Source organism: Phocoena phocoena, chromosome 7 (genome assembly GCF_963924675.1).
Source record: "Phocoena phocoena chromosome 7, mPhoPho1.1, whole genome shotgun sequence".
Lineage (NCBI taxonomy): Eukaryota > Metazoa > Chordata > Mammalia > Artiodactyla > Phocoenidae > Phocoena > Phocoena phocoena.
Genome location: NC_089225.1, coordinates 36,903,892 through 36,929,574, shown reverse-complemented (window position 1 = coordinate 36,929,574; position 25,683 = coordinate 36,903,892). Strand labels below are relative to the sequence as shown.

Sequence of the window (25,683 nt, the reverse complement as noted above, 5' to 3'; positions counted from 1 at the left end):
AATTTGAGTTTGTGACCGCGATTGCATATCAGAACCGTCATGTACTGTCACGTATATGCTATACACTGTCCCCATAAAACTGTCAGCAACTTGAAGGCAGGGACAGTCGAGCAGTGTTTTCAGTGTAAGAGCACGATGGAAAGCGAAAAGTGAGGAGTCCCGATTTCCACGGTGGTTATTCTGGCGGGGTTTAGGCGCCGAGGAGAGTGTAACCCCAGAACCGCCAGGAGCGGAGCCAAACCCTTCGCCAACTCTCGAAACCAGTGAGGCTCCATCCGTTTCCAGGGCAACGGGACTGTGACGCGAACGTAGCCGCGGGCCCTCAGCCGCGTGGGACTAGGCCATATCTTAGGAAGGAACTAAACTGGAGGGAACTTGGCCGTCGGAACCAGCAGCCCTACGCAGGAAATCCCAGAAGACCTCGCCCCCTGCAGAACTGCCGCCGGCATTGCAGCTTCCGGTCCTCTGGCGTCGCCAAGTTATAGGCTCGACAACTTCCGGCCTTGAAGGGCCCCCCCTTCTATGGCTTGCCGGGGTCCTAGCGATGGAAAGGTGGCCTCGGCGGCCGCCTGACCCCTACGGGGGCTTCGGATCAGGGCTGCCGCCTCCTCCCGGAGGGCGGCGGCTACAGGGCCGCTGAGAAGATGCCCGCGGCTGGTGGGACCTCATACCGGGAGGAGAGGTCGGGGCGGAGCGCAAGGGCGGAGCGCGGACCTGGAGCTGGTCCGTCAGGCAGGAGTGGGGCAGGTGCGGTGGCGGAAGTGCCGGACGCGACTGGAGCCGAGCCGTCTAGGAAGCCGGGGCCGTGGGTACCCCAGCCCGGAGCAGCTGCAGAGCCTCAGCCTGACCGCAGCAACTCGGGCTCGGGCGCCGGCGAGATGCCTCTGTTCACCGCCAACCACTTCGAGCAAGATGTGGGTAAGTGCTGGGCCGGGGCCCCAAGCCGTTGTTTGCTGTGCTAGAAAGTGGGCGGTGGCGACTCCGGGGACTGGAAAGCCTAGCAAAGCGGGAGGAGGGTGCGGCGTCGCCGCTGCCTGGCAGCCGGGATTTTTCTGGGGGCAACCTCGGCGTGTCCCTAGCTGCCAGGGGAGTGTCCCCAGCCCACCTGAGGTTGGGGACCCCGAAAGAGGACCGTTCCCCTTGCCAGGCACAGGAATAGGGAGGAGCCTGGGGTTCTCTGGAGACCGAACTAATTGAGCAATTACGGAGTTGATGACACAGAACTTCCAGCTCCCTCTAGAGCTGGTTGAGTCTTGTGTCCCCCCCTCCCCACTCCCCCGCCCCGCGGTTAAAAGTGATGCAGCAGACCCTGTTGTCTAGGGCAGCTCAGCACTTACAGAGACTTCAACTTGTCCCGGTTCAATAGGAAGAACCTATTTTATCTCGCTTATATATAGATGCGCCCAACCCCTGATCGCACGGCTTCAGGATTTATTTATGATAGTTGGAAGTGTTACACTATCCATGGATAGTGCAAGTTCTATAAGGTGTTCTGCCTTAGGGTATGAAAAGGAAAACCCCAGGATTTCAAAACAGTCCAGAACACCTGTTTTACTTCTTGGGGGGTCGTCAGTGACTATGGAGTGAGAAAAAGATGGATTGGGTATGAGAACTTAACTTGTGGCTTTAGAAAAACAGTAAACCAAGCTGGCTAAAATAAATATTTTTGTAGCAGTAGTTAATTCTAGGTAGAGTTTTAGGATTTAGTGGAATGAAAAAAACGCATGGCTGCAAATTGCCAGTTATACAGAATATTGCACCTGTTTCATAGTTACAATTTTCTAATTATGGGGAAAGTTTAGAAAGTGCCCTATTTTGGTATATTATGTGATTCCAAAAATGTGTTCAGAAGTCAAATATGATGTATAAGTACCTTCCTTTCACAGAGAGCTAAAAAACTTTATAGATTTTGACCCTTAGATAGTCTTCAAATATGTATTTCCATAATTTCATTCAACTTTTTTCTTGGTAGTTTAACATTGCTGACTGCTATAAACCTAGGAAGCATAATGTTGGGGTTCACAGCGTCTGCTTTTGGAACACCTAATGATGTCTTCCTTTGCTGCAGTGAGACCTTCACTTTTTATTGTTGTGAAGACTTTAATCTTGTCATAGTGGGAAAAAAAGGCAAAATAGAATAAGACAAATGATTTTCAAACTTAACAACTGTGGAACTCTTCAAGGGAGATCTTTCCTGGAAGCCCATTGTTTTCTGATTGACAACTTCTCTGGTGAAAGTAAGCCAAGTTGCTTTTCTAAACCTCCCCCTCAGTGTCTCCTGAGGTTCCTACATGGTTTAGTGGATCACAGTTTAGTTCCACTGTAGTAAAAGAAGCATTGCTGTTCAGACATTAAAAAAAAAAAATACTGTGTATAGATTATTTCATGGGCAGTGCCATCAGCCAAAGCTTCAAGTACTTGTTAACTCAAGTATGAGTTAACTCAAGTATGACTGACTGAAGTTGGTTTCCAAAAGGCAGTTTAAGATAAAATAGAAAGTTTGATTGTAACCTCTTTTAGGCAAGTGGTTGGAATTAATAGAAAATGTGGCATGAAATACTAAGGATTTCAAATTGTCTTTGTACATCTATCATAGAAGAAAAATTATATATTGCACTTTTCAAAACTTAAAGTCCCTGTTAATTTGAAATACAGTAGTTAATATGACGATCAAGTCATTGTTTAACTTGAGATGCCCACAGGAATGTTCCTTTGCAGTGTCATTGTCCTTTTCATCTTTCGTTGATTCAGTCAGATTTTTATTACCATTGTTTCTTTTTTGTCATAGCTTTGTTTACCTTTGATTCAACAAACAGGCTCTGAGTGATTACAAAGTGTGTGTCAGACAGTGTGTATCAGACTTTGGGAGCACAAATTTAATAAATAAACTGGGTTCCCTCAAGGAACTCTCAATCTAATGGAGGACTCGTACACACATAAAAAGATAATTGTATTTTTTACACCATATTACGATACTAGAAATACAGGAGATGCTTTACATTCTCCCTCTATTTAAAACAATCATCTTCCCTGAAGAGAAGACAAGGACCTTCAGGCAGACACTTTATTTGTAAAAGTGTTGACACTATCCTCTCTCTTCCCCTGCTTTCCTGATAGCACTTACACCTGCAGGAAGTGACCATCTCTTACTATATGTATGGTTTGGTCATTTTTATAATTAACTGTAAAGTTGAAACTACATTCCTTTGGTCGATGCAGTCTCATCAGAGGGTGAACAGCGTTTCTGACATCATTCATGTGGGGAAGAAATCCTTTTCTCAGACCCTGAGACTCTGAGAAAAGGCTGTAGTGACTCAAGATGTCTAGGAAGGCACTCATAAGTTGATGATGGTATATGAGTTGTCAAATGGTAACCGGCCAAAGGCTAAGAGGTAAGGAACTCTGGCAAGTTCCTGTTTTTTTTCTTGGAGTCAGACCTACAAATCCTGAAAGGTATGCTAGGGATGGTAGCATTAGAGCTCTTTAAATATTTATTGGATCGCTTCTAATATGGGTTTATTGTTTGTTTTGTTGAATAAAATTCCTTTGAAGCTGTGCTGAGAAAAAAAGAGAAAATATCCACACACATCCCCCCTCACCCTGGCCCTGATTCTTATCTTGAAGGGGAGTGTAGGTTTCCTAAGGTAGAGAGCCAGTTTGGGGCAGCCTTTTTAGGAGATCCCAAGGAGAAAGTAAAACATGAGGGACAGAGCCACAATAGGAAGATTTAGTGGTAGTGTTAAAAGGGCAGACAGATGTCATTTCCTTACATCCTGTACCGATTTTTCCAGTCTCACTACATTGATTCCTGAGTCATGTCTGTCTGTTCTGCTCCATAACCCCAGTTCTTATTTGCGTGTCTTTTTTCTCCTTACTCAAGCCAGGCAATCTTTCTTGCCAGTTTCTGTCTCTGTGCCATTTACTACTATTCGCTGATAGATTTTTGCTTTTTTCAGCAATACTTGGTATCTCCTTTCTTACAGATAAACTTACTTGTGTCCCACAGAGCTGAGCTCAAATTCTACTTCTACAAAAACTCTTTTCACACAGTGGATTGAAGTATGAACTTTTTCTTAAAAGGAGACTTTTCCAAGTAAAATTTGAATGCATGTATTGCTATGTCTTTGGCTTGTGTTTAGTCAAATACCTTGACAGTGAGTAGCTTGGAGTTTTTGATAATGGAATCGTTTTCTCCAGTGAAATTTTACAAGAAACCCTAATATAAAAATAGATATTGGGCTTCCCTGGTGGCGCAGTGATTGAGAGTCCACCTGCAGATGCAGGGGACATGGGTTTGTGCCCCAGTCCAGGAAGATCCCACATGCCACGGAACGGCTGGGCCTGTGAGCCATGGCCGCTGAGCCTGCACGTCCGGAGCCTGTGCTCCGCAACGGGGGAGGCCACAACAGTGAGAGGCCCGTGTACTGCAAAAAAAAAAAAAAAAAGATATTGATGGCACTCTGGTAATACAAATTTACTTTATACATTTAAATATATTACATTTACATAGTCATTAAGGCAATTCTTGAACACATGAGGTTGTTGCAAAAAATTTAAAAAATTTTGGTTTTAGGTGAGAATGACAGCTGTAACAGCCAGTTTTTTTCCTATACTTTCTTTTGCTTACATGGTACCAAAAATTTCTAATACCTAGTCCTAATTAAAATAGTTACAAATTTTAATTAATATATTTCGTAATTTTTTAAACGATGAAAAATTTTTAGCATAAAGTACAGAATATAACATAAACTCCTATTCCTGTCAGTCACCTCTGTCAAGTCCTAACATTTTGCCACACTTCATTCTTTTTTTTTTAAAGAAAACATTCAAAATACAGTGGAAATTATTACTTTTATTTATTAGCTACCTGATAACTATTCTTTTTCCTCTCAGAGTAAAACACTCTAAAAAGATAAAAAAGTCTATTTTATAATATATACTATACATACAAATATACTATATTGTTTTGCATGTTTTTAAACTTCATAAAAAATAATATTCTCTGTAGTCATTTGCAGCTTGTCATTTAGCATTTTTTGTGAGAGTTATTCATGTTGATGTTTGTAGCTTTAGTTCATTAATTTTAAGAGCTATGTGATATTCCACATATTTTTAACTCATTCTCCTATTAATGAACATGAAGTTTTTTGCAGTTTTTTGCTATCACAGACAACACTGCAGTGAAAGTTATTATCCACGTTTTCTTCTTCACAAGAGTGAGAGATTCTCAAGGGATTGTATCTTGAAGAGGAATTCTTTTTTAAAAATGCATATAGTGCAAAGTTGCAAAATGTTAAATAATACAGAATTGTTCTTCTAAGTGTTTGTGGGAGATTTTACTCCCACCAGCAGTGGAAGTGAAGTCCCTGTTGTTCCACAGTCTCACTGACGCTGGGTATTGTCAGACTTTAAAATTTATGCCAATTTGATGGGTGTGAAATAGGGCATTGTTTTCCATTTATTTCAGCTTCATTGCAGTTGAGCATCTTTTCATATGTCTCTTGGTCAGTATTCTTTTTGTATAAATTGCCTGCTCCTTACTTTCATGTACTTATTATTCTGTTGGATTATTTTTTCTTATTGATTTTTAAAGTTTCACATGCGTTCTCTACTAATCTTTTGTTGTTTATGTGAATTGCAAATATATATCCTTGTCTGTTGCTTCTTTTTGTTTTTCTTTTTGTGCTGCCTTTTACTATTAAGAAGATTGAAGTTTCGGTTTAGTAATATTGTCTTTCTCCCTTGATTTTATTTTCTTGTTCAAGAAAAGCTTTCTCTCCTCCTTGAGTCTATAAGGATCTTGTTATGTTTTCTTCTGAAAGTTTTATTGAAGTTTTGATTTTCACAGTTAGGTCTTTAGTCCACCTGGACTTGGTCTTTATGTAAGGTCTAAGGAGAGATTTGATTGGATAGTCAATTCACAGTAGACAATTATCAGTTGCCTAATCACCATTTATTGAATTATCTATCCTTCCCCCACTAGTTTGGAGCACTTTCTCCTTCATACAGTAAATCCCTTTCCTTGTATGAGGTCTGTGTCTGTGCTTTCTGTTCTACACTGTTCTTTTTATCTATCCTGTACCAATACCACATTCTTAATGTCATTGGCCTTTATAGGTGGTAGGGCACGCCCCCTGTCTTGTTTTTCTTCATTTTTATACTCTTAGCTGTTTTTTGCCTTTTTTCTTTCATATGGGTTTATTATCAGATTAGTAAAATCATAAAAGGGAATTTCTTTTATGTTCTTTTAGAATTTGAGAAGACATTGTAGTTTATATTTTTGATTCATATGCACTGATGATGTTGATAGTTAATAATACACTTTTTATTTCCTGATAATAATGTTTAGTTCTAATCTTACTTAGATTATATAGTTGACCCTTGAACAACTCGGGGGGTTAGGGGTGCTGACCCCCTGTACAGTTGAAAATCCATGTGTTAACTTTTGACTCCCCCAAAAATTAACTACTAATAGCCTACTGTTGACTGGAGGCCTTACCAGTAACAGTCAGTTAACATGTTTTGAAGGTTAGGTGTATATCTACATATATTTTATACAATTCATGACATACTTTTTTCTTAATTTTTTTGATATTTCTAGGCTACCCGGTTTGTCGCAAGTTTTTTCTAATTGTTACAAATCTCCAAAAATTTTTCCAATATAGTTATTTTTTAAAATCTGCATATTAAGTGGATCTCTGCAGTTAAAACCCATGTTATTCAAGGGTCAAGTGTAATTGTAAAGTTAGGTAAGAGAGCAAGAGGATGATTTTTCTACAAGTAAGTATACACATACTACTACTGTCCCTTGAGGTGGAAGGGAAAGGGAAAGAACTTTTTTAAAAAAAATATTATTGCCTTATTAGGCTCTGTAACTTTACTTGATAGTGAATAAATGTTTGTATTGAGTATAGGGATTGAACCTAAGAAGGTCTATATGATAGATATCAGACATTGCCCCCGAAAATTATTGACATTTTGAAGCTGCCACCTACTTATTTTTAGCACATATTACTTCAATTTCATATAAAAAATTTGTTGGTACATGGTGGTGTAATTTTAAGAATTTTAGCCATTCTAGTGGCATCTCTTTGTGGCTTTAATAAGTATTTATTTATCTAATCTTTAATATAGTTATTCACTAAATTAATATCCTCCTTTTTGAAATATCTGTTTAAGTTTTTCACCCATTTTTCTTTTCACTTAATTTTCACAACTCCTCTTTTAAGCATGGCAGCCATTTTAATTTACATTTTACAGATGAGAACATGGATTCAGATTTGAGTCAGAGCTGAGGTGAACTACCTAGCAACCTTAAGCTAATATGTAAGTTTCAGAGCTGGGAATAGAGAAGGTGGGTCTTCAGTGTTAATGGGTGACGTGTGTACTCCACATGTGCATAATGATTTCCTCACTCTGCAGAGGTTATGTGGTCATCTGCCCAACCTAACTGCTTTTGATTCTCCATCTGTGATGTTTTGGCGTGTTAGTGGCTACTTTGAGACTCATTTTTCCTTTTCCCCAGCTCTTATTGTGTCTTGCACGTGAAGCTTCCAGATAGGTCTGTTAAAATAGAAATTATACCTACTACATTTATTCTTCTGCCCTGTTCCGTAATGTAAGGGTGTTTGTAGAAAAGAGCATGCCTGTTCTGTGGAGTTGCGAGGGGGTATGGCTCTCAATGAACAGGATTACAGAGGGCATCTTGGGAGTATCAGACAAGAAGAAAGTGAACTTGTAGGAATGTAAAGGCTGGCTCTAGACCTTTTACCTTTTAAATAGATGATTTACAATATTAGAAGGAAGTAAAAGATGATTTTGATTTTGTTTCTTCCTTTTTCCTATCTGCCCAACTCTCTAAACTCTTCCTAGTCCCCCCACAAATGTTGGTGGTAACATGTGAAATGAAAAGAGTAGCAGTCACTCTTCTGTATTCCACCAGAGCAAGAAGTTCTTAAATATGTACATTGTGTTATTAAATGATGCAGTAAATGGAGTTAAGTGTGGCATTGTGTCTGATTCTTTTCTTATAAACAAGAGTTGATCTTGCATTTGTCCTATTCAGTATGTTTAAAATGTTCATGCATAGAGAAACTGAAAACTAACTTGTTGAAAGAGTTAATTTAGCAGTTTTGAACAAAAATTGCACCCAAGAGGCAGATTAATAGAAAATATGCCCTGAGCCAGACTGCCTAGACTAAAATCCCACTTTTACTATTTAGTATCTGTATGATCTTGTGCTAGTTACTTTTCTGTCTCAGTTTGCTCATCTATAAAATGGGGCATTTTCATTGGATTCAATGTAAGTAGTTTAGCGTACGTAAAATACTTTGAAACTATTGTTATTTTTTTCATTTTTAATTAATTATTTTATTTATTTTTGGCTGTGATGGGTCTTCGTTGCTGCGCGCGGGCTTTCTCTAGTTGCGGCGAGTGGGGGCTACTCTTCATTGCAGTGTGCAGGCTTCTCATTGTGGTGTCTCCTCTTTGTTGCAGAGCATGGGCTCTAGGCGTGCAGGCTTCAGTAGTTGTGGCACACTGGCTCAGTAGTTGTGGCTCGCAGGTTCTAGAATGCAGGCTCAGTAGTTGTGGCACACGAGGCTTAGTTGCTCCGTGGCATGTGGGATCTTCCCGAACCAGGGCTCGAACCCGTGTCCTCTGCATTGGCAGGCAGGTTCTTAACCACTGCGCCACCAAGGAAATCATTGTTATTGTTTTTTAATTAATTATTACCTATCATTCATTACTCAGAGCTGTAAGTAGGCTTTCATTCTAGGAAAAGTAGAATTTATATTATTGTTTTCTCCAGAGTAAACTGAAGATTTGTATCAATAAAAATTTTACCCAAACAAATCAAAGCATTAAATTGGGAGGAGGATTAAATGAGAAAATGTATGTTGAACCCAAGTACTCTAAAATGCTAAGTGTGTTTGTTGTCATTGGAGTCAGAGAAGCAGTGAAATATTTATAATCTGTCAGTTTGAAGTATTGGGCGTTTAATTTTTATTTAACTTTTAATTTAACTAAATTAACTTTTAGTTAATTTTAATTTAACTACAGAAGAATTGTGTGGTCTAGAAATTTAATAACAAATATGTATTTAATAGTGTAAACATGTAAGGTTTATAAACTAGAAAAAATTGTTCTATATTTTCAAGTAATTATTTAGTTTATAATGAATTGGTACAAAGAAAAAGCGTTTTTATATCTTTAGTAAAAGCTGTCAGCTGTGGTTTCCTGTTAGATACCAAAGTGAATTTTACTTATTTACTTGCTTTCCATTTTCTAGTTTATTTCTTCTTCTGGGGAAAAAAAAATTCTTTTTTTTTTTTTTTGCCAGTTTTCCCCTGTTCTTCTACTATAGTTTTAAGGTATAAAAATAATTGTTTAATACATAAGAAGTAATTTTTTCTCTAAGATCTAAGCATTGCTTTAGTCATAGCCCAAGATATTGATATATAGTATCCTAATTATAATAAAATGTTATGTTACCTTCTGTTACAGTCTTAATTATATGTTGTGATTGTTAATGTCCTTGTGATTGGCTATTATGTTTGATCTAATACAAATATAGTGTATTCAGAGAACACACTGAGTCTGTTGTCCTAGATTATTTCTAGGTGTTGGTAGTTTTGTGCACATTTGAAGAAATATTTAAACTCTGCTTTAATGTACAAGCAGTCTTCACTTTACATAATTCCAACATGCATGAATTTAGTTACCATGTGTAATTAATTAACAACAATTCCCCAACAACAAGTCTGTAATAAGCTGAGCATAGAGCCCAACTGAGCCTGCTTAGATTTTGAACTACAGAACTATGAGCTAATAATGGGTGGTGTTTTAAACCACTAATTTGCATTTGTTACATAGAAAGTTTAAAAACTTAATATACTGAGACTCTTCAGTTTTCTTAAATCTTTTTTCGCTGTTCTTCAAATTTGATAACTTTTGTTAACTTTTCTTCATGTTCACTAACTTTTTTTTTTTTTTTTTACATGTTCAGGTTTGTATCTGAGGTTATATTAACTGTATAATACTGAAACTTTTCTTTTTTTACCAAATGACAACCATTTCCTCCATTACTCAAAATTGTATATGAACACATACCATAGTAGTTGACAGTTAGGACTTTTGACGTAATTGCATTCATTCACTTGCTCATTCATTCATTCTTCAAACATTGAGTAGGCATTTTAATTTACCATAGATTGTGCTTATGTGTTTCCTTTCCCATGATAAATTAACTTTTAGGATCACTTTTTAAAAAGGATCACTTTTTAAAATTTTCATTTATTTTTTGGTGCAGCAGGTTCTTAGTCATCCACTTTATACACATCAGTGTATACATGTCAATCCCAATCACCGAATTCATCACACCACCACCACCACCACCCCCGCTGCTTCCCCCCTTGGCGTCCATACGTTTGTTCTCTTCATCTGTGCCTCAATTTCTGCCTTGCAAACTGGTTCATCTGTACCATTTTTCTAGGTTCCACATATATGCGTTAATATGCAATATTTGTTATTCTCTTTCTGGCTTACTTCACTCTGTAAGACAGTCTCTAGATTCATCTACGTCTCTACAAATGACCCAATTTTGTTCCCTTTTATGGCTGAGTAATATTCCATTCTATATACGTACCATATCTTCTTTATCCATTCGTCTGTCGATGGGCATTTAGGTTGCTTCCATGACCTGGCTATTGTAAACAGTGCTGCAACGAACATCGGGGTGCATGTGGTTTTGTTTGTTTGTTTTTGTTTAATACAGCAGCTTCTTATTAGTTATCAATTTTATACACATCAGTGTATATATGTCAATCTCAATCACCCAATTCAGCACACCACCATCCCCACTCCCCCGTGGCTTTCCCCCCTTGATGTCCATACGTTTGTTCTCTACATCTGTGTCTCAACTTCTGCCTTGCAAACCGGTTCATCTGTACCATTTTTCTAGGTTCCACATAACATGTGTTAATATACGATATTTGCTTTTCTCGTTCTGACTTACTTCACTCTGTATGACAGTCTATAGATACATCCATGTCTCAACAAATGACTCAATTTCGTTCCTTTTTATGGCTGAGTAATATTCCATTGTATATATGTACCACATCTTCTTAATCTATTCGTCTGTCGATGGACATTTAGGTTGCTTCCATAACCTGGCTGTTGTAAATAGCGCTGCAGTGAACATTGGGGTACATGTGTCTTTTTGAATTATGGTTTTCTGTGGGTATATGCCCACTAGTAGGATTGCTGTATCATATGGTAATTCTATTTATAGTTTTTTAAGGACCCTCCATATTGTTCTCCATAGTGGCTGTATCAATTTACATTCCCACCAACTGCAAGAGGGTTCCCTTTTCTCCACATCCTCTCCAGCATTTGTTGTTTGTAAATTTTCTGATGATGCCCATTCTAACTGGTGTGAGGTGATACCTAATTGTAGTTTTGATTTGCATTTCTCTAATAATTAGTGATGTTGAGCAACTTTTCATGTGCTTCTTGGCCATTTGTATGCCCTCTTTGGAGAAATATCTATTTAGGTCTTCTGCCCATTTTTTGATTGGGTTGTTTGCTTTTTTAATATTGAGCTGAATGAGCTGTTTATATATTTTGGAGGTTAATCCTTTGTCCATTGATTCGTTTGCAAATATATTTTCCCATTCTGAGGGTTGTCTTTTCATCTTGTTTGTAGTTTCCTTTGCTTTGCAAAAGCTTTGAAGTTTCATTAGGTCCCACTTGTTTATTTTTCTTTTTATGTCCATTACTCTAGGAGGTGGATCAAAAAAGATCTTCCTGTGATTTATGTCAAAGAGTGTTCTTCTTATGTTTTCCTCTAAGAGTTTTATAGTGTCCTGTCTTACATTTAGGTCTCTAATCCATTTTGATCTCTAATCCATTTTGAGTTTATTTTTGTGTGTGGTGTTACGGAGTATTCTAATTTCATTCTTTTACGTGTAGCTGTCCAGTTTTCCCAGCACCACTTATTGAAGAGGCTGTCTTTCTCCATTGTATATCCTTGCCTCCATTGTCATAGATTAGTTGACCATAGGTGCGTGGGTTTACCTCTGGGCTTTCTATCCTGTTCCATTGATCTATAGTTCTGGTTTTGTGCCAGTACCATATTGTCTTGATTATTGTAGCTTTGTAGTATAGTCTGAAGTCAAGGACTCTGATTCCTTCAGCTCCGTTTTTTTCCCACAAGACTGCTTTGGCTATTCAGGGTCTTTTGTGTCTCCATACGAATTTTAAGATTTTTTGTTCTTGTTCTGTAAAAAATGACATTGGTAGTTTGATAGGGATTGCATTGAATCTGTAGATTGCTTTGGGTAGTATAGTCATTTTGACAATATTGATTCTTCCAACCCAAGAACATGGTATATCTCTCCAACTGTTGGTATCATCTTTAATTTATTTCAACAGTGTCTTATAGTTTTCTGCTTACAGGTTCTTTGTCTCCTTAGGTAGGTTTATTCCTAGGTATTTTACGCTTTTTGCTGCAATGGTAAATGGGAGTGTTTCCTTAATTTCTCTTTCAGATCTTTCATCATTAGTGTATAGGAATGCAAGAGATTTCTGTGCATTAAATTTGTATCCTGCAGCTTTACCAAATTCATTGATTAGCTCTAGTAGTTTTCTGGTGGTGTCTTTAGGATTCTCTATGTATAGTATCATGTCATCTGCAAACAGTGACAGTTTTACTTCCTCTTTTCCAATTTGTATTCCTTTTATTTCTTTTTCTTCTCTGATTGCCGTGGCTAGGACTTCCAAAACTATGTTGAATAAGAGTGGCGAGATTGGACATCCTTGTCTTGTTCCTGATCTTAGAGGAAATGCTTTCAGTTTTTCACCATTGAGAATGATGTTTGCTGTGGGTTTGTCGTATATGGTCTTTATTATGTTGAGGTAGTTTCCCTCTGTGCCCACTTTCTGGAGAGTTTTTATCATAAATGGGTGTTGAATTTTGTCAAAAGCTTTTCTACATCTATTGAGATGATCATATGGTTTTTCTCCTTCAGTTTGTTAATATGGTGTATCACATTGATTGGTTTGCGTATATTGAAGAATCCTTGCATCCCTGGGATAAATCCCACTTGATCATGGTATATGATCCTTTTAATGTGTTGTTGGATTCTGTGTGCTAGTATTTTGTTGAGGATTTTTGCATCTATATTCATCAGTGATATTGGTCTGTAATTTTCTTTTTTTGTAGTATCTTTGTCTGGTTTTGGTATCAGGGTGATGGTGACCTCATAGAATGAGTTTGGGAGTGTTCCTTTCTCTGCCATTTTTTGGAAGAGTTTGAGAAGAATGGGTGTTAGCTCTTCTCTAAATGTTTGATAGAATTCACCTGTGAAGCCATGTGGTCCTGGACTTTTGTTTGCTGGAAGATTTTTAATCACAGTTTCAATTTCATTACTTGTGATTCGTCTGTTCATATTTTCTATTTCTTCCTGGTTCAGTCTGGGAAGGTTATACCTTTCTAAGATTTTGTCCATTTCTTCCACGTTGTCCATTTTATTGCCATAGAGGTGCTTGTAGCAGTCTCTTAGGATGCTTTGTACTTCTGCGGTGTCTGTTGTAACTTTTCTTTTTTCATTTCTAATTTTATTGATTTGAGTCCTCTCCCTCTTTTTCTTGATGTGTCTGGCTAATGGTTTATCAGTTTTGTTTATCTTCTCAAAGAACCACCTTTTAGTTTTATTGATCTTTGCTATTGTTTTCTTTGTTTCTGTTTCATTTATTTCAGCTCTGATCTTTATGATTTCTTACCTTCTACTAATTCTGGGTTTTGTTCTTCTTTTTCTTGTTCCTTTAGGTGTAAGGTTAGATTGTTTATTTGAGATTTTTCTTGTTTCTTGAGGTAGGCTTGTATAGCTGTAAACTTCCCTCCTAGAACTGCTTTTGCTGCATCCCATAGGTTTTGGATCGTGTTTTCATTATCATGTGTCTCTCGGTATTTCTTGGTTTCCTGTTTGATTTCTTCAGTGATCTCTTGGTTATTTAGTAACGTATTGTTTAGCTTCCATGTGTTTGTGTTTTTTACGTTTTTATCCCTGTAATTCATTTCTAATCTCATAGCGTTGTGGTCAGAAAAGATGCTTGATATGATTTCAATTTTCTTAAATTTACTGAGGCTTGATTTGTGACCCAAGATGTAATCTGTCCTGGAGAATCTGTTCCATGTGCACTTGAGAAGAAAGTGTAATCTGCTGTTTTGGGATGGAATGTCCTATAAATATCAATTAAATCTATCTGGTCTGTTGTGTCATTTAAAGCTTGTGTTTCCTTAGTAATAATCTGTTTGGATGATTTGTCCATTGGTGTAAGTGAGGTGTTAAAATTCCCCACTATTATTGTGTTACTGTCGATTTCCTCTTTTATAGCTGTTAGCAGTTGCCTTATGTATTGAGGTGCTCCTATGTTGGATGCATATATATTTATAATTGTTATATCTTCTTCTTGAATTGATTCCTTGATTATTATATAATGTCCTTCTTTGTTTCGTAACATTATTTTAAAGTCTATTTTATCTGATATGAGTATTGCTACTGCAGCTTTCTTTTGATTTCCATTTGCATGGAATATCTTTTTCCATCCCCTCACTTTCAGTCTGAATGTATCCCTAGGTCTGGAGTGAGTCTCTTGTAGACAACATATATATGGGTCTTGTTTTTGTATCCATTCAGCAAGCCTGTGTCTTGGTTGGAGCATTTAATCCATTCACGTTTAAGGTAATTATTGATATGTATGTTCCTATTACCATTTTCTTAATTGTTTTGGGTTTGTTCTTCTAGGTCCTTTTTTTCTCTTGTGTTTCCCACTTAGAGAAGTTTCTTTAGCGTTTGTTGTAGAGCTGGTTTGATAGTGCTGAATTCTCATAGCTCTTGCTTGTCTGTAAAGCTTTTGATTTCTCCATCAAATCTGAATGAGATCCTTGCCGGGTAGAGTAATCTTTGGTGTAGATTCTTCCTTTTCATCACTTTAAGTATATCATGGCACTCGCTTCTGGCTTGTAGAGTTTCTCCTGAGAAATCAGCTCTTAACCTTATGGGAGTTCCCTTGTTTGTTATTTGTCATTTTTTTCTTGCTGCTTTCAATAATTTTTCTTTGTCTTTAATTTTTCCCAATTTGATTATTATGTGTCTCGGCGTGTTTCTCCCTGGGTTTATCCTGTATGTGACTTACTGTGCTTCCTGGACTTGGTTGGCTATTTCCTTTCCCATGTTAGGGAAGCTTTCGAGTATAATCTGTTCAAATATTTTCTCAGGTCTTTTCTCTCTCTCTTTTCCTTCTGGGACCCCTATAATGCGAATGTTATTGTGTTTAATGTTGTCCCAGAGGTCTCTTTATTTTATAAATAAAGACAGTCCCAGGCTGTCTTTATTTCTTTTCATTCTTTTTTCTTTATTCTGTTCCGCAGTAGTGAATTCTACCATTCTGTCTTCCAGGTCACTTATCCGTTCTTCGCCTCAGTTATTCTGCTATTGAGTCCTTCTAGTGTATTTTTCATTTCAGTTATTGTGTTGTTCATTTCTGTTTGTTTGTTCTTTAATTCTTCTAGATCTTTGTTAAACATTTGTTGCATCTTCTTGATCTTTGTCTCCATTCTTTTTCCAAAGTCCTGGATCACCTTCACTGTCATTATTCTGAATTCTTTTTCTGGAAGGTTTCCTATCTCCACTCCATTTAGTTGTTTTTCTGGGGTTTTATCTTGTTCCTTCATCTGGTACATAGCCCTCTGCCTTTCATCTTGTCTATCTTTCTGTGAATGTGGTTTCTGTTCCACAGGCTGCAGGATTGTAGTTCTTCCTTCTGCCGTCTGCCCTCTGGTGGATGAGGCTATCTAAGAGGCTTGTCAGGTTTTCTCCACTGATTCTTTCTGCAGTCTTCAATCTGTTTTAAACCCATTTAGTGAAATATTTTAGTTGAGATGTTGTATCTTCAGTTCTAGGTATACCACTTTTTTAAATAGATCTTTATTGGACTATAATTGCTTCACAATACTGTGTTAGTTTCTGTTGTACACCAAAGTGAATCAGCCATATGCATGCGTATGTCCCCACATCCCCTCCTTCTTGAGCCTCCCTCCCATCCTCCCTATCCCACCCCTCTAGGTCATCACAAAGCACCGAGCTTATCTCCCTGTGCTATGCTGCTGCTTCCAACTAGCTGACTATTTTACATTCGGTAGCGTATGTATGTCGATGCTACTCTCACTTTGCCCCAGCTTCCTCTCCCCCCATCCCCCCGCCATGTCCTCAAGTCCATTCTCTATGTCTACGTCTTTATTACTGCCCTGCAGGTTCATCAGTACCTTTTTTTTTTTTAGATTCCATATATATGCATTAGCATATGGTATTTGTTTTCCTCTTTCTGACTTCACTCTGTATGATAGACTCTAGATCTATCCACGTCACTACAAATAACTCAGTTTCGTATCTTTTTATGGCTGAGTAATTTTCCACTGTATATGTGTGCCACATCTTACTTATCCATTCATCTGTCGATGGACATTTAGATTGGTTCCATGTCTTGTCTGTTGTAAATAGTGCTACAGTGAACACTGTGGTACATGTCTCTTTTTGAATTATGGTTTTCTCAGGGTATATTATTCTATTTTTATAGTTTCTATTTTTCTGCTGGGCACTCATCATCTATTCACTTATGACCATCGTTTGCTTTAAGTTCTTGAAAAAAAAATATAATACCTGCTTTAAAGTACTTTTTTGCTAATTCTAACATTTGGATTATGCTTTTTTTCTTTTTTTTTTTTTTTTTGCTGTACGCGGGCCTCTCACTGCTGTGGCCTCTCCTGTTGAGGAGCACAGGCTCCGGATGTGCAGGCTCAGCGGCCATGGCTCACGGGCCCTGCCACTCCGCGGCATGTGGGATCCTCCCGGACTGGGGCACGAACCTGTGTTCCCCGCATCGGCAGGCGGACTCCCAACCACTGCACCACCAGGGAAGCCCTATGCTATCTTTTTTATTGATTATTTTTATCTTGATTGTGCGACACTTTTTTGCACATCTAGTGATTTTTTTATATTATGCTGGTCACTCCTTATTCTTTGTAAGGAGGCTAGATTATGTTGTTTTCCTTTAAAAGAGTGTTGAATTTTGTTCTGTCAGGTAGTTATATTATTGGAGAATCTTTTAGGTTTTTGTCTGGCTTGGTTTTCTTTGTGAGGTAGGCCTATTTCAATATTGTACTAAATTTTCCAGTACCTTTATTCCTAAGGTGTTTTAACCTTTCTGGGGTTTCAACTGATAGCCTGAAATGTTCTCTCTACTCTAGTTGGGTGGAGTATTAGTCTTCTTGGGCTGCCATAGCAAAATACTATAGACTAGGTAGTCAAGCAACAGAAATTTGCTTTCTCACAATTCTGTCAACTTGAAGTCCAAGGTCAGAGTCCCAGCAGGGTTGGTTTCTGGTGAGGGCTCTCCCCTTGGGTTGCAGATGGCTGCATTCTCACTGTGTCCTCACATGACCTCGTCTTTGTACGTGTGAGGAAAGACAGTGAGCTCTCTGGTGTCTCTTCTTATGAGGACACTAATTCTCTTGGATCAGGACTTCAACCTTATGACCTCATTTAACCTTAATTACTTCTTTTGTGTCTAGTCTCCAACTACAGCAATGCTGGGGGTTAGAGCTTCATGGTGTGAATTTTGTGGGGACACAGACATTCAGTCTGTAACAGGAACTTTAAAAGACTCCTTGCATTGCACAACCTTTCAGCCTCATAGTAGGTGATCTGTGCTAGACCTCATAGAGCCTCACCCTGTGTGGATGTGGGTGTGGGTGTGTATAGCACAGCCCTTGAGCAACGAGGACCCATGATTAAATCCCTGTGCTCAGAAATCTGCTGTCTCCTAGCTGCTTTATTTGAGCTAGTCCTCCTTGTGTTGGGACAGGAAAGTGTTCCCAGGCAGAACACTGGGGCCATCGAGAGGCTCACTTCATATTTCCCTTCCCTCAAAGACCTCACATGTGCACTGCTTGTTATTCATTTCCTGAACACAGTTGCTTTGTATATTTTGGCCAGTTTTATCCTTGTTTTCGGGAGAATAGCAAATCTGGTACCAGATATTCTGCCATGGTTGAAAGCAGACAAGTCATGAGTTTTTATTTTCAAACATAGTAGGAGAAGCTTTAAAGATCTCTTTTGGGCATTCTTGTTTTTCATAGTTAATTTTTTTTTTTTATTACTGAAGAAGCCTATTTTATTAAAAGTTTTATGGGTAGACTTAGACTTCCCTGGTTGCACAGTGGTTAAGAATCTGCCTGCCAGTGCAGGGGACACGGGTTCAAACCCTGGTCGAGGAAGATCCCATATGCCACAGAGCAACTAAGCCTGTGCGCCACAAGTACTGAGCCTGCACTCAAGAGCCCACTAGCCACAACTACTGAAGCCCACACGCCTAGAGCCTGTGCTCCGCAGCAAGAGAAGCCACCGCAATGAAGAGTAGCTCCCACTCGCCGCAACTAGAGAAAGCCCGTGCAGCAAGGAATACCCAATGCAGCCAAAAATATATATATAAATAAATAAGTTTATTTTAAAAAAATGTTTTATGGGTAGACTTGAATTCTTTTTAATGCTGTGTGTTGAACATAATGGACTTTGTAGAGGATGACTCTTTTGTTCTTACAGGTATTGATGGACTGATTCTTTATGATATTGTTAGAGTCTTTCTGAAGTATTTCACTGTGTATTTGAAGCTCTCTATATACAGTAATCAAAACCTGGTGATGAAATGTTACAACTTACACCCACCAAACCCTAGAAATTTAGCATTTAGGCCCCAGGAGGGCTCTTTTAACTGTCTCCCCCTATATGAATTTGACATAGGATAATGTGAGATATGGCCCCAACACTGGGCAAAGTGACATGCTATAAAAGAATGGTTCCTTAATTATAATAGTTAAAATTTTTCCAGGAGTTTAAAATACTCCTAAGTACATAATTTAACTGTTACTTCGTTCACTTGAAAAATGAAATCCTTTTTGGCAGACCATTATAAAGTCTTTAGATTTTATACTTTTTGAAAAGAGTAATTGTGAGTCCTGTATTTGTTGAAAGTAAACTATGCTGGATAGAGTAAGTCAGGATTTTTCCATTTTCTATAAGGATTACATCAAGTAAAAACAATTCTGTTTAGATATTTTTGAAATTGTTAGAAGGGTTTTGAGGGGTATTGAAAAGGCTTCACATTTAATTATGTATCACATGGCCAAAATTGAAAAAGCAATCATTAAAAGTTGAGTTCTAGCAGAAATAGGTAGGTTATTGGATGGTCCAAAATCGGACTCATTTGCATGTGGGGGGTGGGCATGAGTGGGTGTGAGTGTGTGTATTTGTACTCATACACATATGTACTGGCAAAATTTGGTAATTGATTATGCTGGCTTCTCAGATCAGAGAGGAAAGGATAGATTCTTAGATGTTGGAACTACTGAAAATAATTTATAAAAATACTTTTCTGTCCATGCCTCACTCCATGTGCCAAATGAAATTTCAGAATAAGGATTTGCCTGTAAATAATATATATACAGAGAAATATACGGGTGAATATTTAATCTCAGGTAGTTATAACATTGCCAAATGACATTAAAAAAAAAAAGATCAATCTGTACAGCAAAAAAAAAACCCCATCGATTATAAGCAGAGAGAAGAGTTGAGCATGAAGCTGGCAAGTCATATGTAATATATGTGATTTGTTCTTCAGACTCAAGGTAAAAAGTTAGTCACCTATATATCACTGTACAAGAAGTCCTTTGCCTCCCTCTCAGGCATTCCCTTCCACACTTACCTTGTCTACCTGTTGAAATTCCCAGAGGTTATTGTCATTCCTCTTTAGTAAACAAGCAGAGAACTGGAACCTCCCTCTTAAGCCCCTGAGTGCTGTTGCCTGTTGTTGCCACAGGGTGTTGCTATTGAAGCTTGATCCTGTGCAGCCCCTTGATGTCTGCTCAGCGGTGAAGCTCTTAACTGGTCCAGAAGTTTGCACAGACTTCACTGGGGGCACATGGGGCCTCTTAAAGGCTTTTAGAGTTCATATAATCAGAAGCTCTGCTATTGTTTCCCACTTTACAGCCATTGTACCAGGGTTATAGGATATGAAGGAGCAATGAGCATCATTCATTCATTCGACAAATATTTACTCAGCACCTGCTATGTGTACCAAATACTGTTTTATGAATTGGAAATAATAATAGTGAACAAAACAAAACAAAAAATTCCTGCCATAATGCAGTCTACATTCCTTCTGAGAATTGGGTGGAGGAAGAGTAACAGTGGCAGAGACAGACAGATAAGATTAAGTGTGTATGCTATGACACATCTACAGAAAGGCCTATGCATGAAGTCCTGACCTCTTTTAATTATTTTGTATTTATTCTATGTGGGACATCAATATGAATGGTAACAGTAAGTGTATCAAAGAAGAGAGGCTGAGTACTTGATGTATTTAAAATTATAGTTTGCTGATAACTTCTCACTAGCTTGTATAGGCACTTTGTGGCCACACTGTATACAGTGGTGCATCATGCAGCTATTAAAAATGTTAGTATAGACATATTTATGAACATGGAGAGATGTTTATTATAAGTGGAAATGCAGGTTAGGAAATGATACATTTAGTATGATCACGGTATCTTATATGATCACGGTATCTTATCTGATTGGTAAATTAGGGAGTAACTGGCCCTACTGATGCCCTTTGTCAGCATAGCAGCTAGCTAGTCTTTCCACAGCCATTGAGTGATTTCTTCATGGAATAAGTTGTGCAGGGGCTCACCCCTGAGGGAGAGCTCTTTTTCTTTCTAGTGCTAACATGTCCACCTCTGGGGCTATTAGCAAGCCCATTTGTCCAGCACACCTAAAGCTTCTATTAGTAATATTTTATTCTTTGTTTTGTTTCTCAACTTGTTCATTTGGCAGGGAAGTGGTTATCAGTTTTTGGGTGCTCTCTTTGGACACCTTATACTTATAAGCCTATTTTTAGTTTTATACATATTTTTATTATTTTTCCATATACATATATAGGAAGAAGTCTGGGGAAATATGCATCATAGTTTTCCAAGAGGTTTGTAGACTTAGAAGATTTTTGCTTTCTTTTTTTTCTTGTCTGTACTTTTGAATTCACTGGAATTATTAGATATGTAATTAAGAAATAGTTAAGCATTTTAAACCTCTGAAAAATATAGCCTGGTCTGACTTTCCCTGTAGAAGAGTTAGTCATCTTTGTACAAGGGAAGAAGCTGGACCTGAGTAGATATGTTTCCACCTACAGAGCTTGGTGCTTGAGTCTAGAACTTATGGTAGGCAAAAATATATTACTTCTAAAGTCTCTGACTTGTCATTTCATCACATATGTCAGAATAATTGCCTTTTATCCTTAAATTGTGTTAGGCAATTTGCATGATTTTTTTTTTTTTTTTTTTTTTTTTTTTTTGCGGTACATGGGCCTCACTGCTGTGGCCTCTCCCGCTGCGGAGACCGGGGCATGAACCCGCGGGATCTGCATCGGCAGGCGGACTCTCAACCACTGCACCATCAGGGAAGCCCCCAGTTTGCATGATTTTTAAAAGTTTGTTACAGTATTTAATTGAGGTCAACTGGATTCTGTATTTTTCTTTCCTACTTGCAAAGTATAGCTGTTTGCTAATAAGCCTGTTTATTTTTTTGGTTTCTTTTACTATTCCTTGCCTTTAGAAAAGGAGCTACTCTAGATTCCTACCATCCTTCCTGTTTATCATAGTGATAATAGTACCCTTATATGTATATAGTACCCAGGTTTGTCTGTATTTGAAATCATAGGATATATTTATTAAAAGGGGAAAAGACATAAAGAAAATGTTTCTAAAGTGCTAGTTTTTATATCCCCACTTCTCTATACTAGTAGAAAAAAAATTGTATTGTCTCTCTTGATATTGAAATTGTAAAAGAGTAAACATGCTACATAATTAAATTATTATAGTTTGACCATGCTTTTTAAAAATTTACATTTTTAATTTTTATTTTGATCATGAAATATTTCAGACCACAAAAAAAGATACTGAGAATAAAATAAAGAATTTCTGCATACTCACTTTGCAACTTAATAAACAAAAGTTTACAAATACAATTACGTCCCTGTGTACATTGTTTTAATTCCCCATCCACCTCCAGTTTGGTGTTTATCATTCTTGTGCATATGTTAATATATTTACTGTCTGTATATGTATATCTAAAGAATAGAGCATACTTTTAAATGTTTTTTAAATGTTTCTTTAAACATAAAGTTTTAATTTTATATGAAACATTCATATATTGCTAGTAAGAATGTAAAATGATACAGCTGCTTTGGAAAACTGTTTGCCATTTCCTAAAAAAATTGAACAGTTACCATACAACTCAGCAGTTCTCCTAGGTATATGCCAAAGAGATATGAAAACATATATCCCCACAAAAACTTGTACACAGATGTTCATAGCAGCATTGCATTATTCAAACTTAGCCAAAAAAACCACAAAGAAAACACCCAAATGTTCATCAGCTGGTGAATGGATAAATAAAATGAGGTATATCTGTAGAACGAAATATTATTCAACATTGTAAAAAGGAATGAAGTACTGATACCTGCTTCAACATGGATGAGCCTTGAAAACATTATACTAAGTAAAAGAAGCCAGTTACAAAAGACTGTATATTTTATGATTTCATTTATATGTGAAGTCCAGAAAACATATAGAAACAAAGTAGATTAGTGGTTGTCTAGGGGGAGAATGGGCTGTGATTTCCCATGGTTAGGGATTTATTTTTAGGATGATGAAAATGTTCTAAAATGAGATAGTGGTGATAGTTGCACAACTCTGTGAATATACTAAAAACATTGAATTGTACACTTTAAATGGTAAATTGTATTGGGATGTGCATTACATCTCAATTTAGCTGTTTTAAAAGTTCATGTGAATGTTATATATAAGCTTTTTAAACTCAGCATAAGCCAAACAAATCATCATTTTGAGATTTACAGATTTTTGGACAGTTCAGTTCTTTATAACTCATTTTCACATTCTGTTATATGAATTTACTGTATTTTCTTAATCCATTTTCCTTTTTGCTCTTAAAAAAATGCTTCAGTGAGCAGTTCACTCCATGTTTCCTTATATTGTAACACATTTTTAAGGCTTTCTTTGAAGTAAGAATTTGGTAGAATTATTGATCATTTGAAATTTATTTAGTATTTAATTATTTAGAAGACATTTTATTGGTATACCTCAGCACATTTAATTATACAACTTAAAATTGAAATTAATAAAAGTACTCATTGTCTGAAATCTTTCTGTGCAACTTTTATATTTGGCAAAAGAAAAGGTAAGACTTCTCAATCTTAACTACTGTGCCTTTCTTGGTATTTTTATTTTATTTTACTGTAGTTTAACTGAAGTATAGTTAATGTAAAATATTGTTAGTTTCAGGAGTACTACATAGTGATTTGACATTTGGGTGCATTATGAAATGATCACCATAATAATAAGTCTAGTAACCATCTGTGCCCATATCAAGTTATTACAGCATTATTAACCATATTCCTAATCCTGTATTTTTATCTCTGTGGCTTATTTATTTTAAAACTGAAGTTTTAAAATATTCCCCTCATCTATTGCCCCCCCCATCCCTGCCAAATCCCTCCCTTCTGACAACCACCCACATTTGTTGAGTCTGTTTCGGTTTGTTTCATTTTGTTTTGTATTTTAGATTCTACGTATGAGTGAGTTCATGCAGTATTTGTCTCTTTGAGTTATTTCACTTAGGATAATATTGTTTATATCCATCCATGTTGTCACAATGGCAATTTTATTTTTTTCATTTTTTTAGAATATTACTGAGGAATATTCCATTACATACATGTATATACACACACCACATCTTCTTAATCCCTTCATCTTTTGCTGGGCACTTTGATTGCTTCCATATCTTGGCTTTTATAAATAATGCTGCAGTGAACATTGAAGTGCATATATCTTTTAGAATTATTGTTTTTATTTTCTTTAGGTAAATACCCGGAGTGAAATTGCTGGACCACATGGCAGTACTATTTTTAATTCTTTGAGGAACCTCCATACCATTTTCCATAGTGGCTCACCAATTTACAGTTTCACCAGCAGTTCACAAGAGTTCACGTTTCTCCACATCCTTGCCAACACATGTTATTTGTTGTCTTTTTCATGATAGTCATTCTGATAAGTGTGAGGTGGTATCTCATTGTGGTTTCGATATGCACTTCCCTGGTGATTAGTGATGTTGAGCATCTTTTCATGTGTCTGTTGGCCATCTGTAAGTCTTCTTTGGAAAAATGTCTATTCATTTCCTCTGCTCATTTTTTAAATTGGGTTGATGGCTTTTTTTGATGTTGTTATATGAGTTCTTGGTGTATTTTGGATATCCCTTATCAGATACATCATTTGCAAATATCTTCTCCCATTCAGTAGGTGGCCTTTTTGTTTTGTTGATAGTTTCCGTCACTGTGCCATATCTTTTTAAATTTGATGTATTCCCATTTGTTTATTTTTGCTTTTGTTTCCCTTGCCTGAAGAGACATATCCAAAGAAAACTACTAAGACTGATGTCAGAGAGCATTCTGCCTATGTTTTCTTCTAGTAGTTTTATGGTTTCAGGTCTTAACATTTAGGTCTTTAATCCATTTTGACTTTATTTTTGTATATGGTGTGAGAAAGTAGTCCAGTCTGATTCTTTTGCATGTAGCTCTCCAGTTTTCCCAACACCATTTATTGAAGAATTTATTTCCCCATTATATATTCTTGCCTCCTTTGTCATGGATTCATTGATCATATAAGTGTGTTGTTCATTTCTTGGCTCTTTATTATGTTCCATTGATCCATGTGTCTGTTTTATGTCAGGACCATACTGTAGCTTTTTAGCAGTTTGAAATCAGCTAGTGTGATATTTCCAGCTTTGCTCTTCTTTCTCAAGGTTATTTTGGCTATTTGGGGTCTTTGTGATTATGTACAAATTTTAGAATTATTTGCTTTAGTTCTGTGAAAAATGCCATTGGTATTTTGATAAGGATTGCATTGAATCTGTAAATTGCCTTGGGTAGTATGGTCATTTTAACAATATTCTTCCAATCCAAGAACACAGGACATCGTTGTTTTCAACTTCTTTCTTCAGTTCTTGTAGTTTTCTAACTACGGGTCTTTTACCTCATTGGTCAGATTATTCCTAGGAATTGTATTCTTCTTAATGCAATTGTAAGTGGGATTATTTTCTTAATTTTCCCTTCTGATAGTTTGTTGTTAACATATAGAAAAGCAACATATAATATATCATTTGCAAACAGTGACAGTTTTATTTCTTCCTTTCTAATTTGGATTCCCCTTATTTCTTTATCTTGTCTGGTTGCTGTGGGTAGGACTTCTAATACTCTGCTGAATAAAAGTGGCAAGAGTGGGCATCCTTGTCTTTTTTCTGATCTTAGGAGAAATACTTCCAGCTTTTCACCATTGAGTATGAGGTTGACTCTGGGTTTTTCATATATGGTCTTTATTACTTTGAGGTATGTTTCCTCTATACCCACTTTATTGAGTGTTTTTATCACAAATGGATTTTGAATTTTGTCAAAAGCTGTTTCTATTAAGATGCTCATATGATTTTTATTCTTCACTTT

At 37.1% G+C, this 25,683-nt stretch overlaps 1 protein-coding gene across 2 annotated transcripts in view; it reads left to right on the top strand.

Annotated features, from left to right (window-relative positions):
• The first annotated feature begins 718 nt into the window (after positions 1-718).
• Positions 719-25,683, top strand: part of STAM2 (signal transducing adaptor molecule 2) — a 49,007-nt gene continuing 24,042 nt past the window's right edge. For both annotated transcript variants that reach the window (XM_065880424.1, XM_065880422.1), the window contains exon 1: positions 719-918. In XM_065880424.1, coding sequence (XP_065736496.1) covers positions 879-918 — 40 coding nt within the window. In that variant the 5' untranslated portion in view covers positions 719-878. The remainder of the gene's footprint in view (positions 919-25,683) is intronic.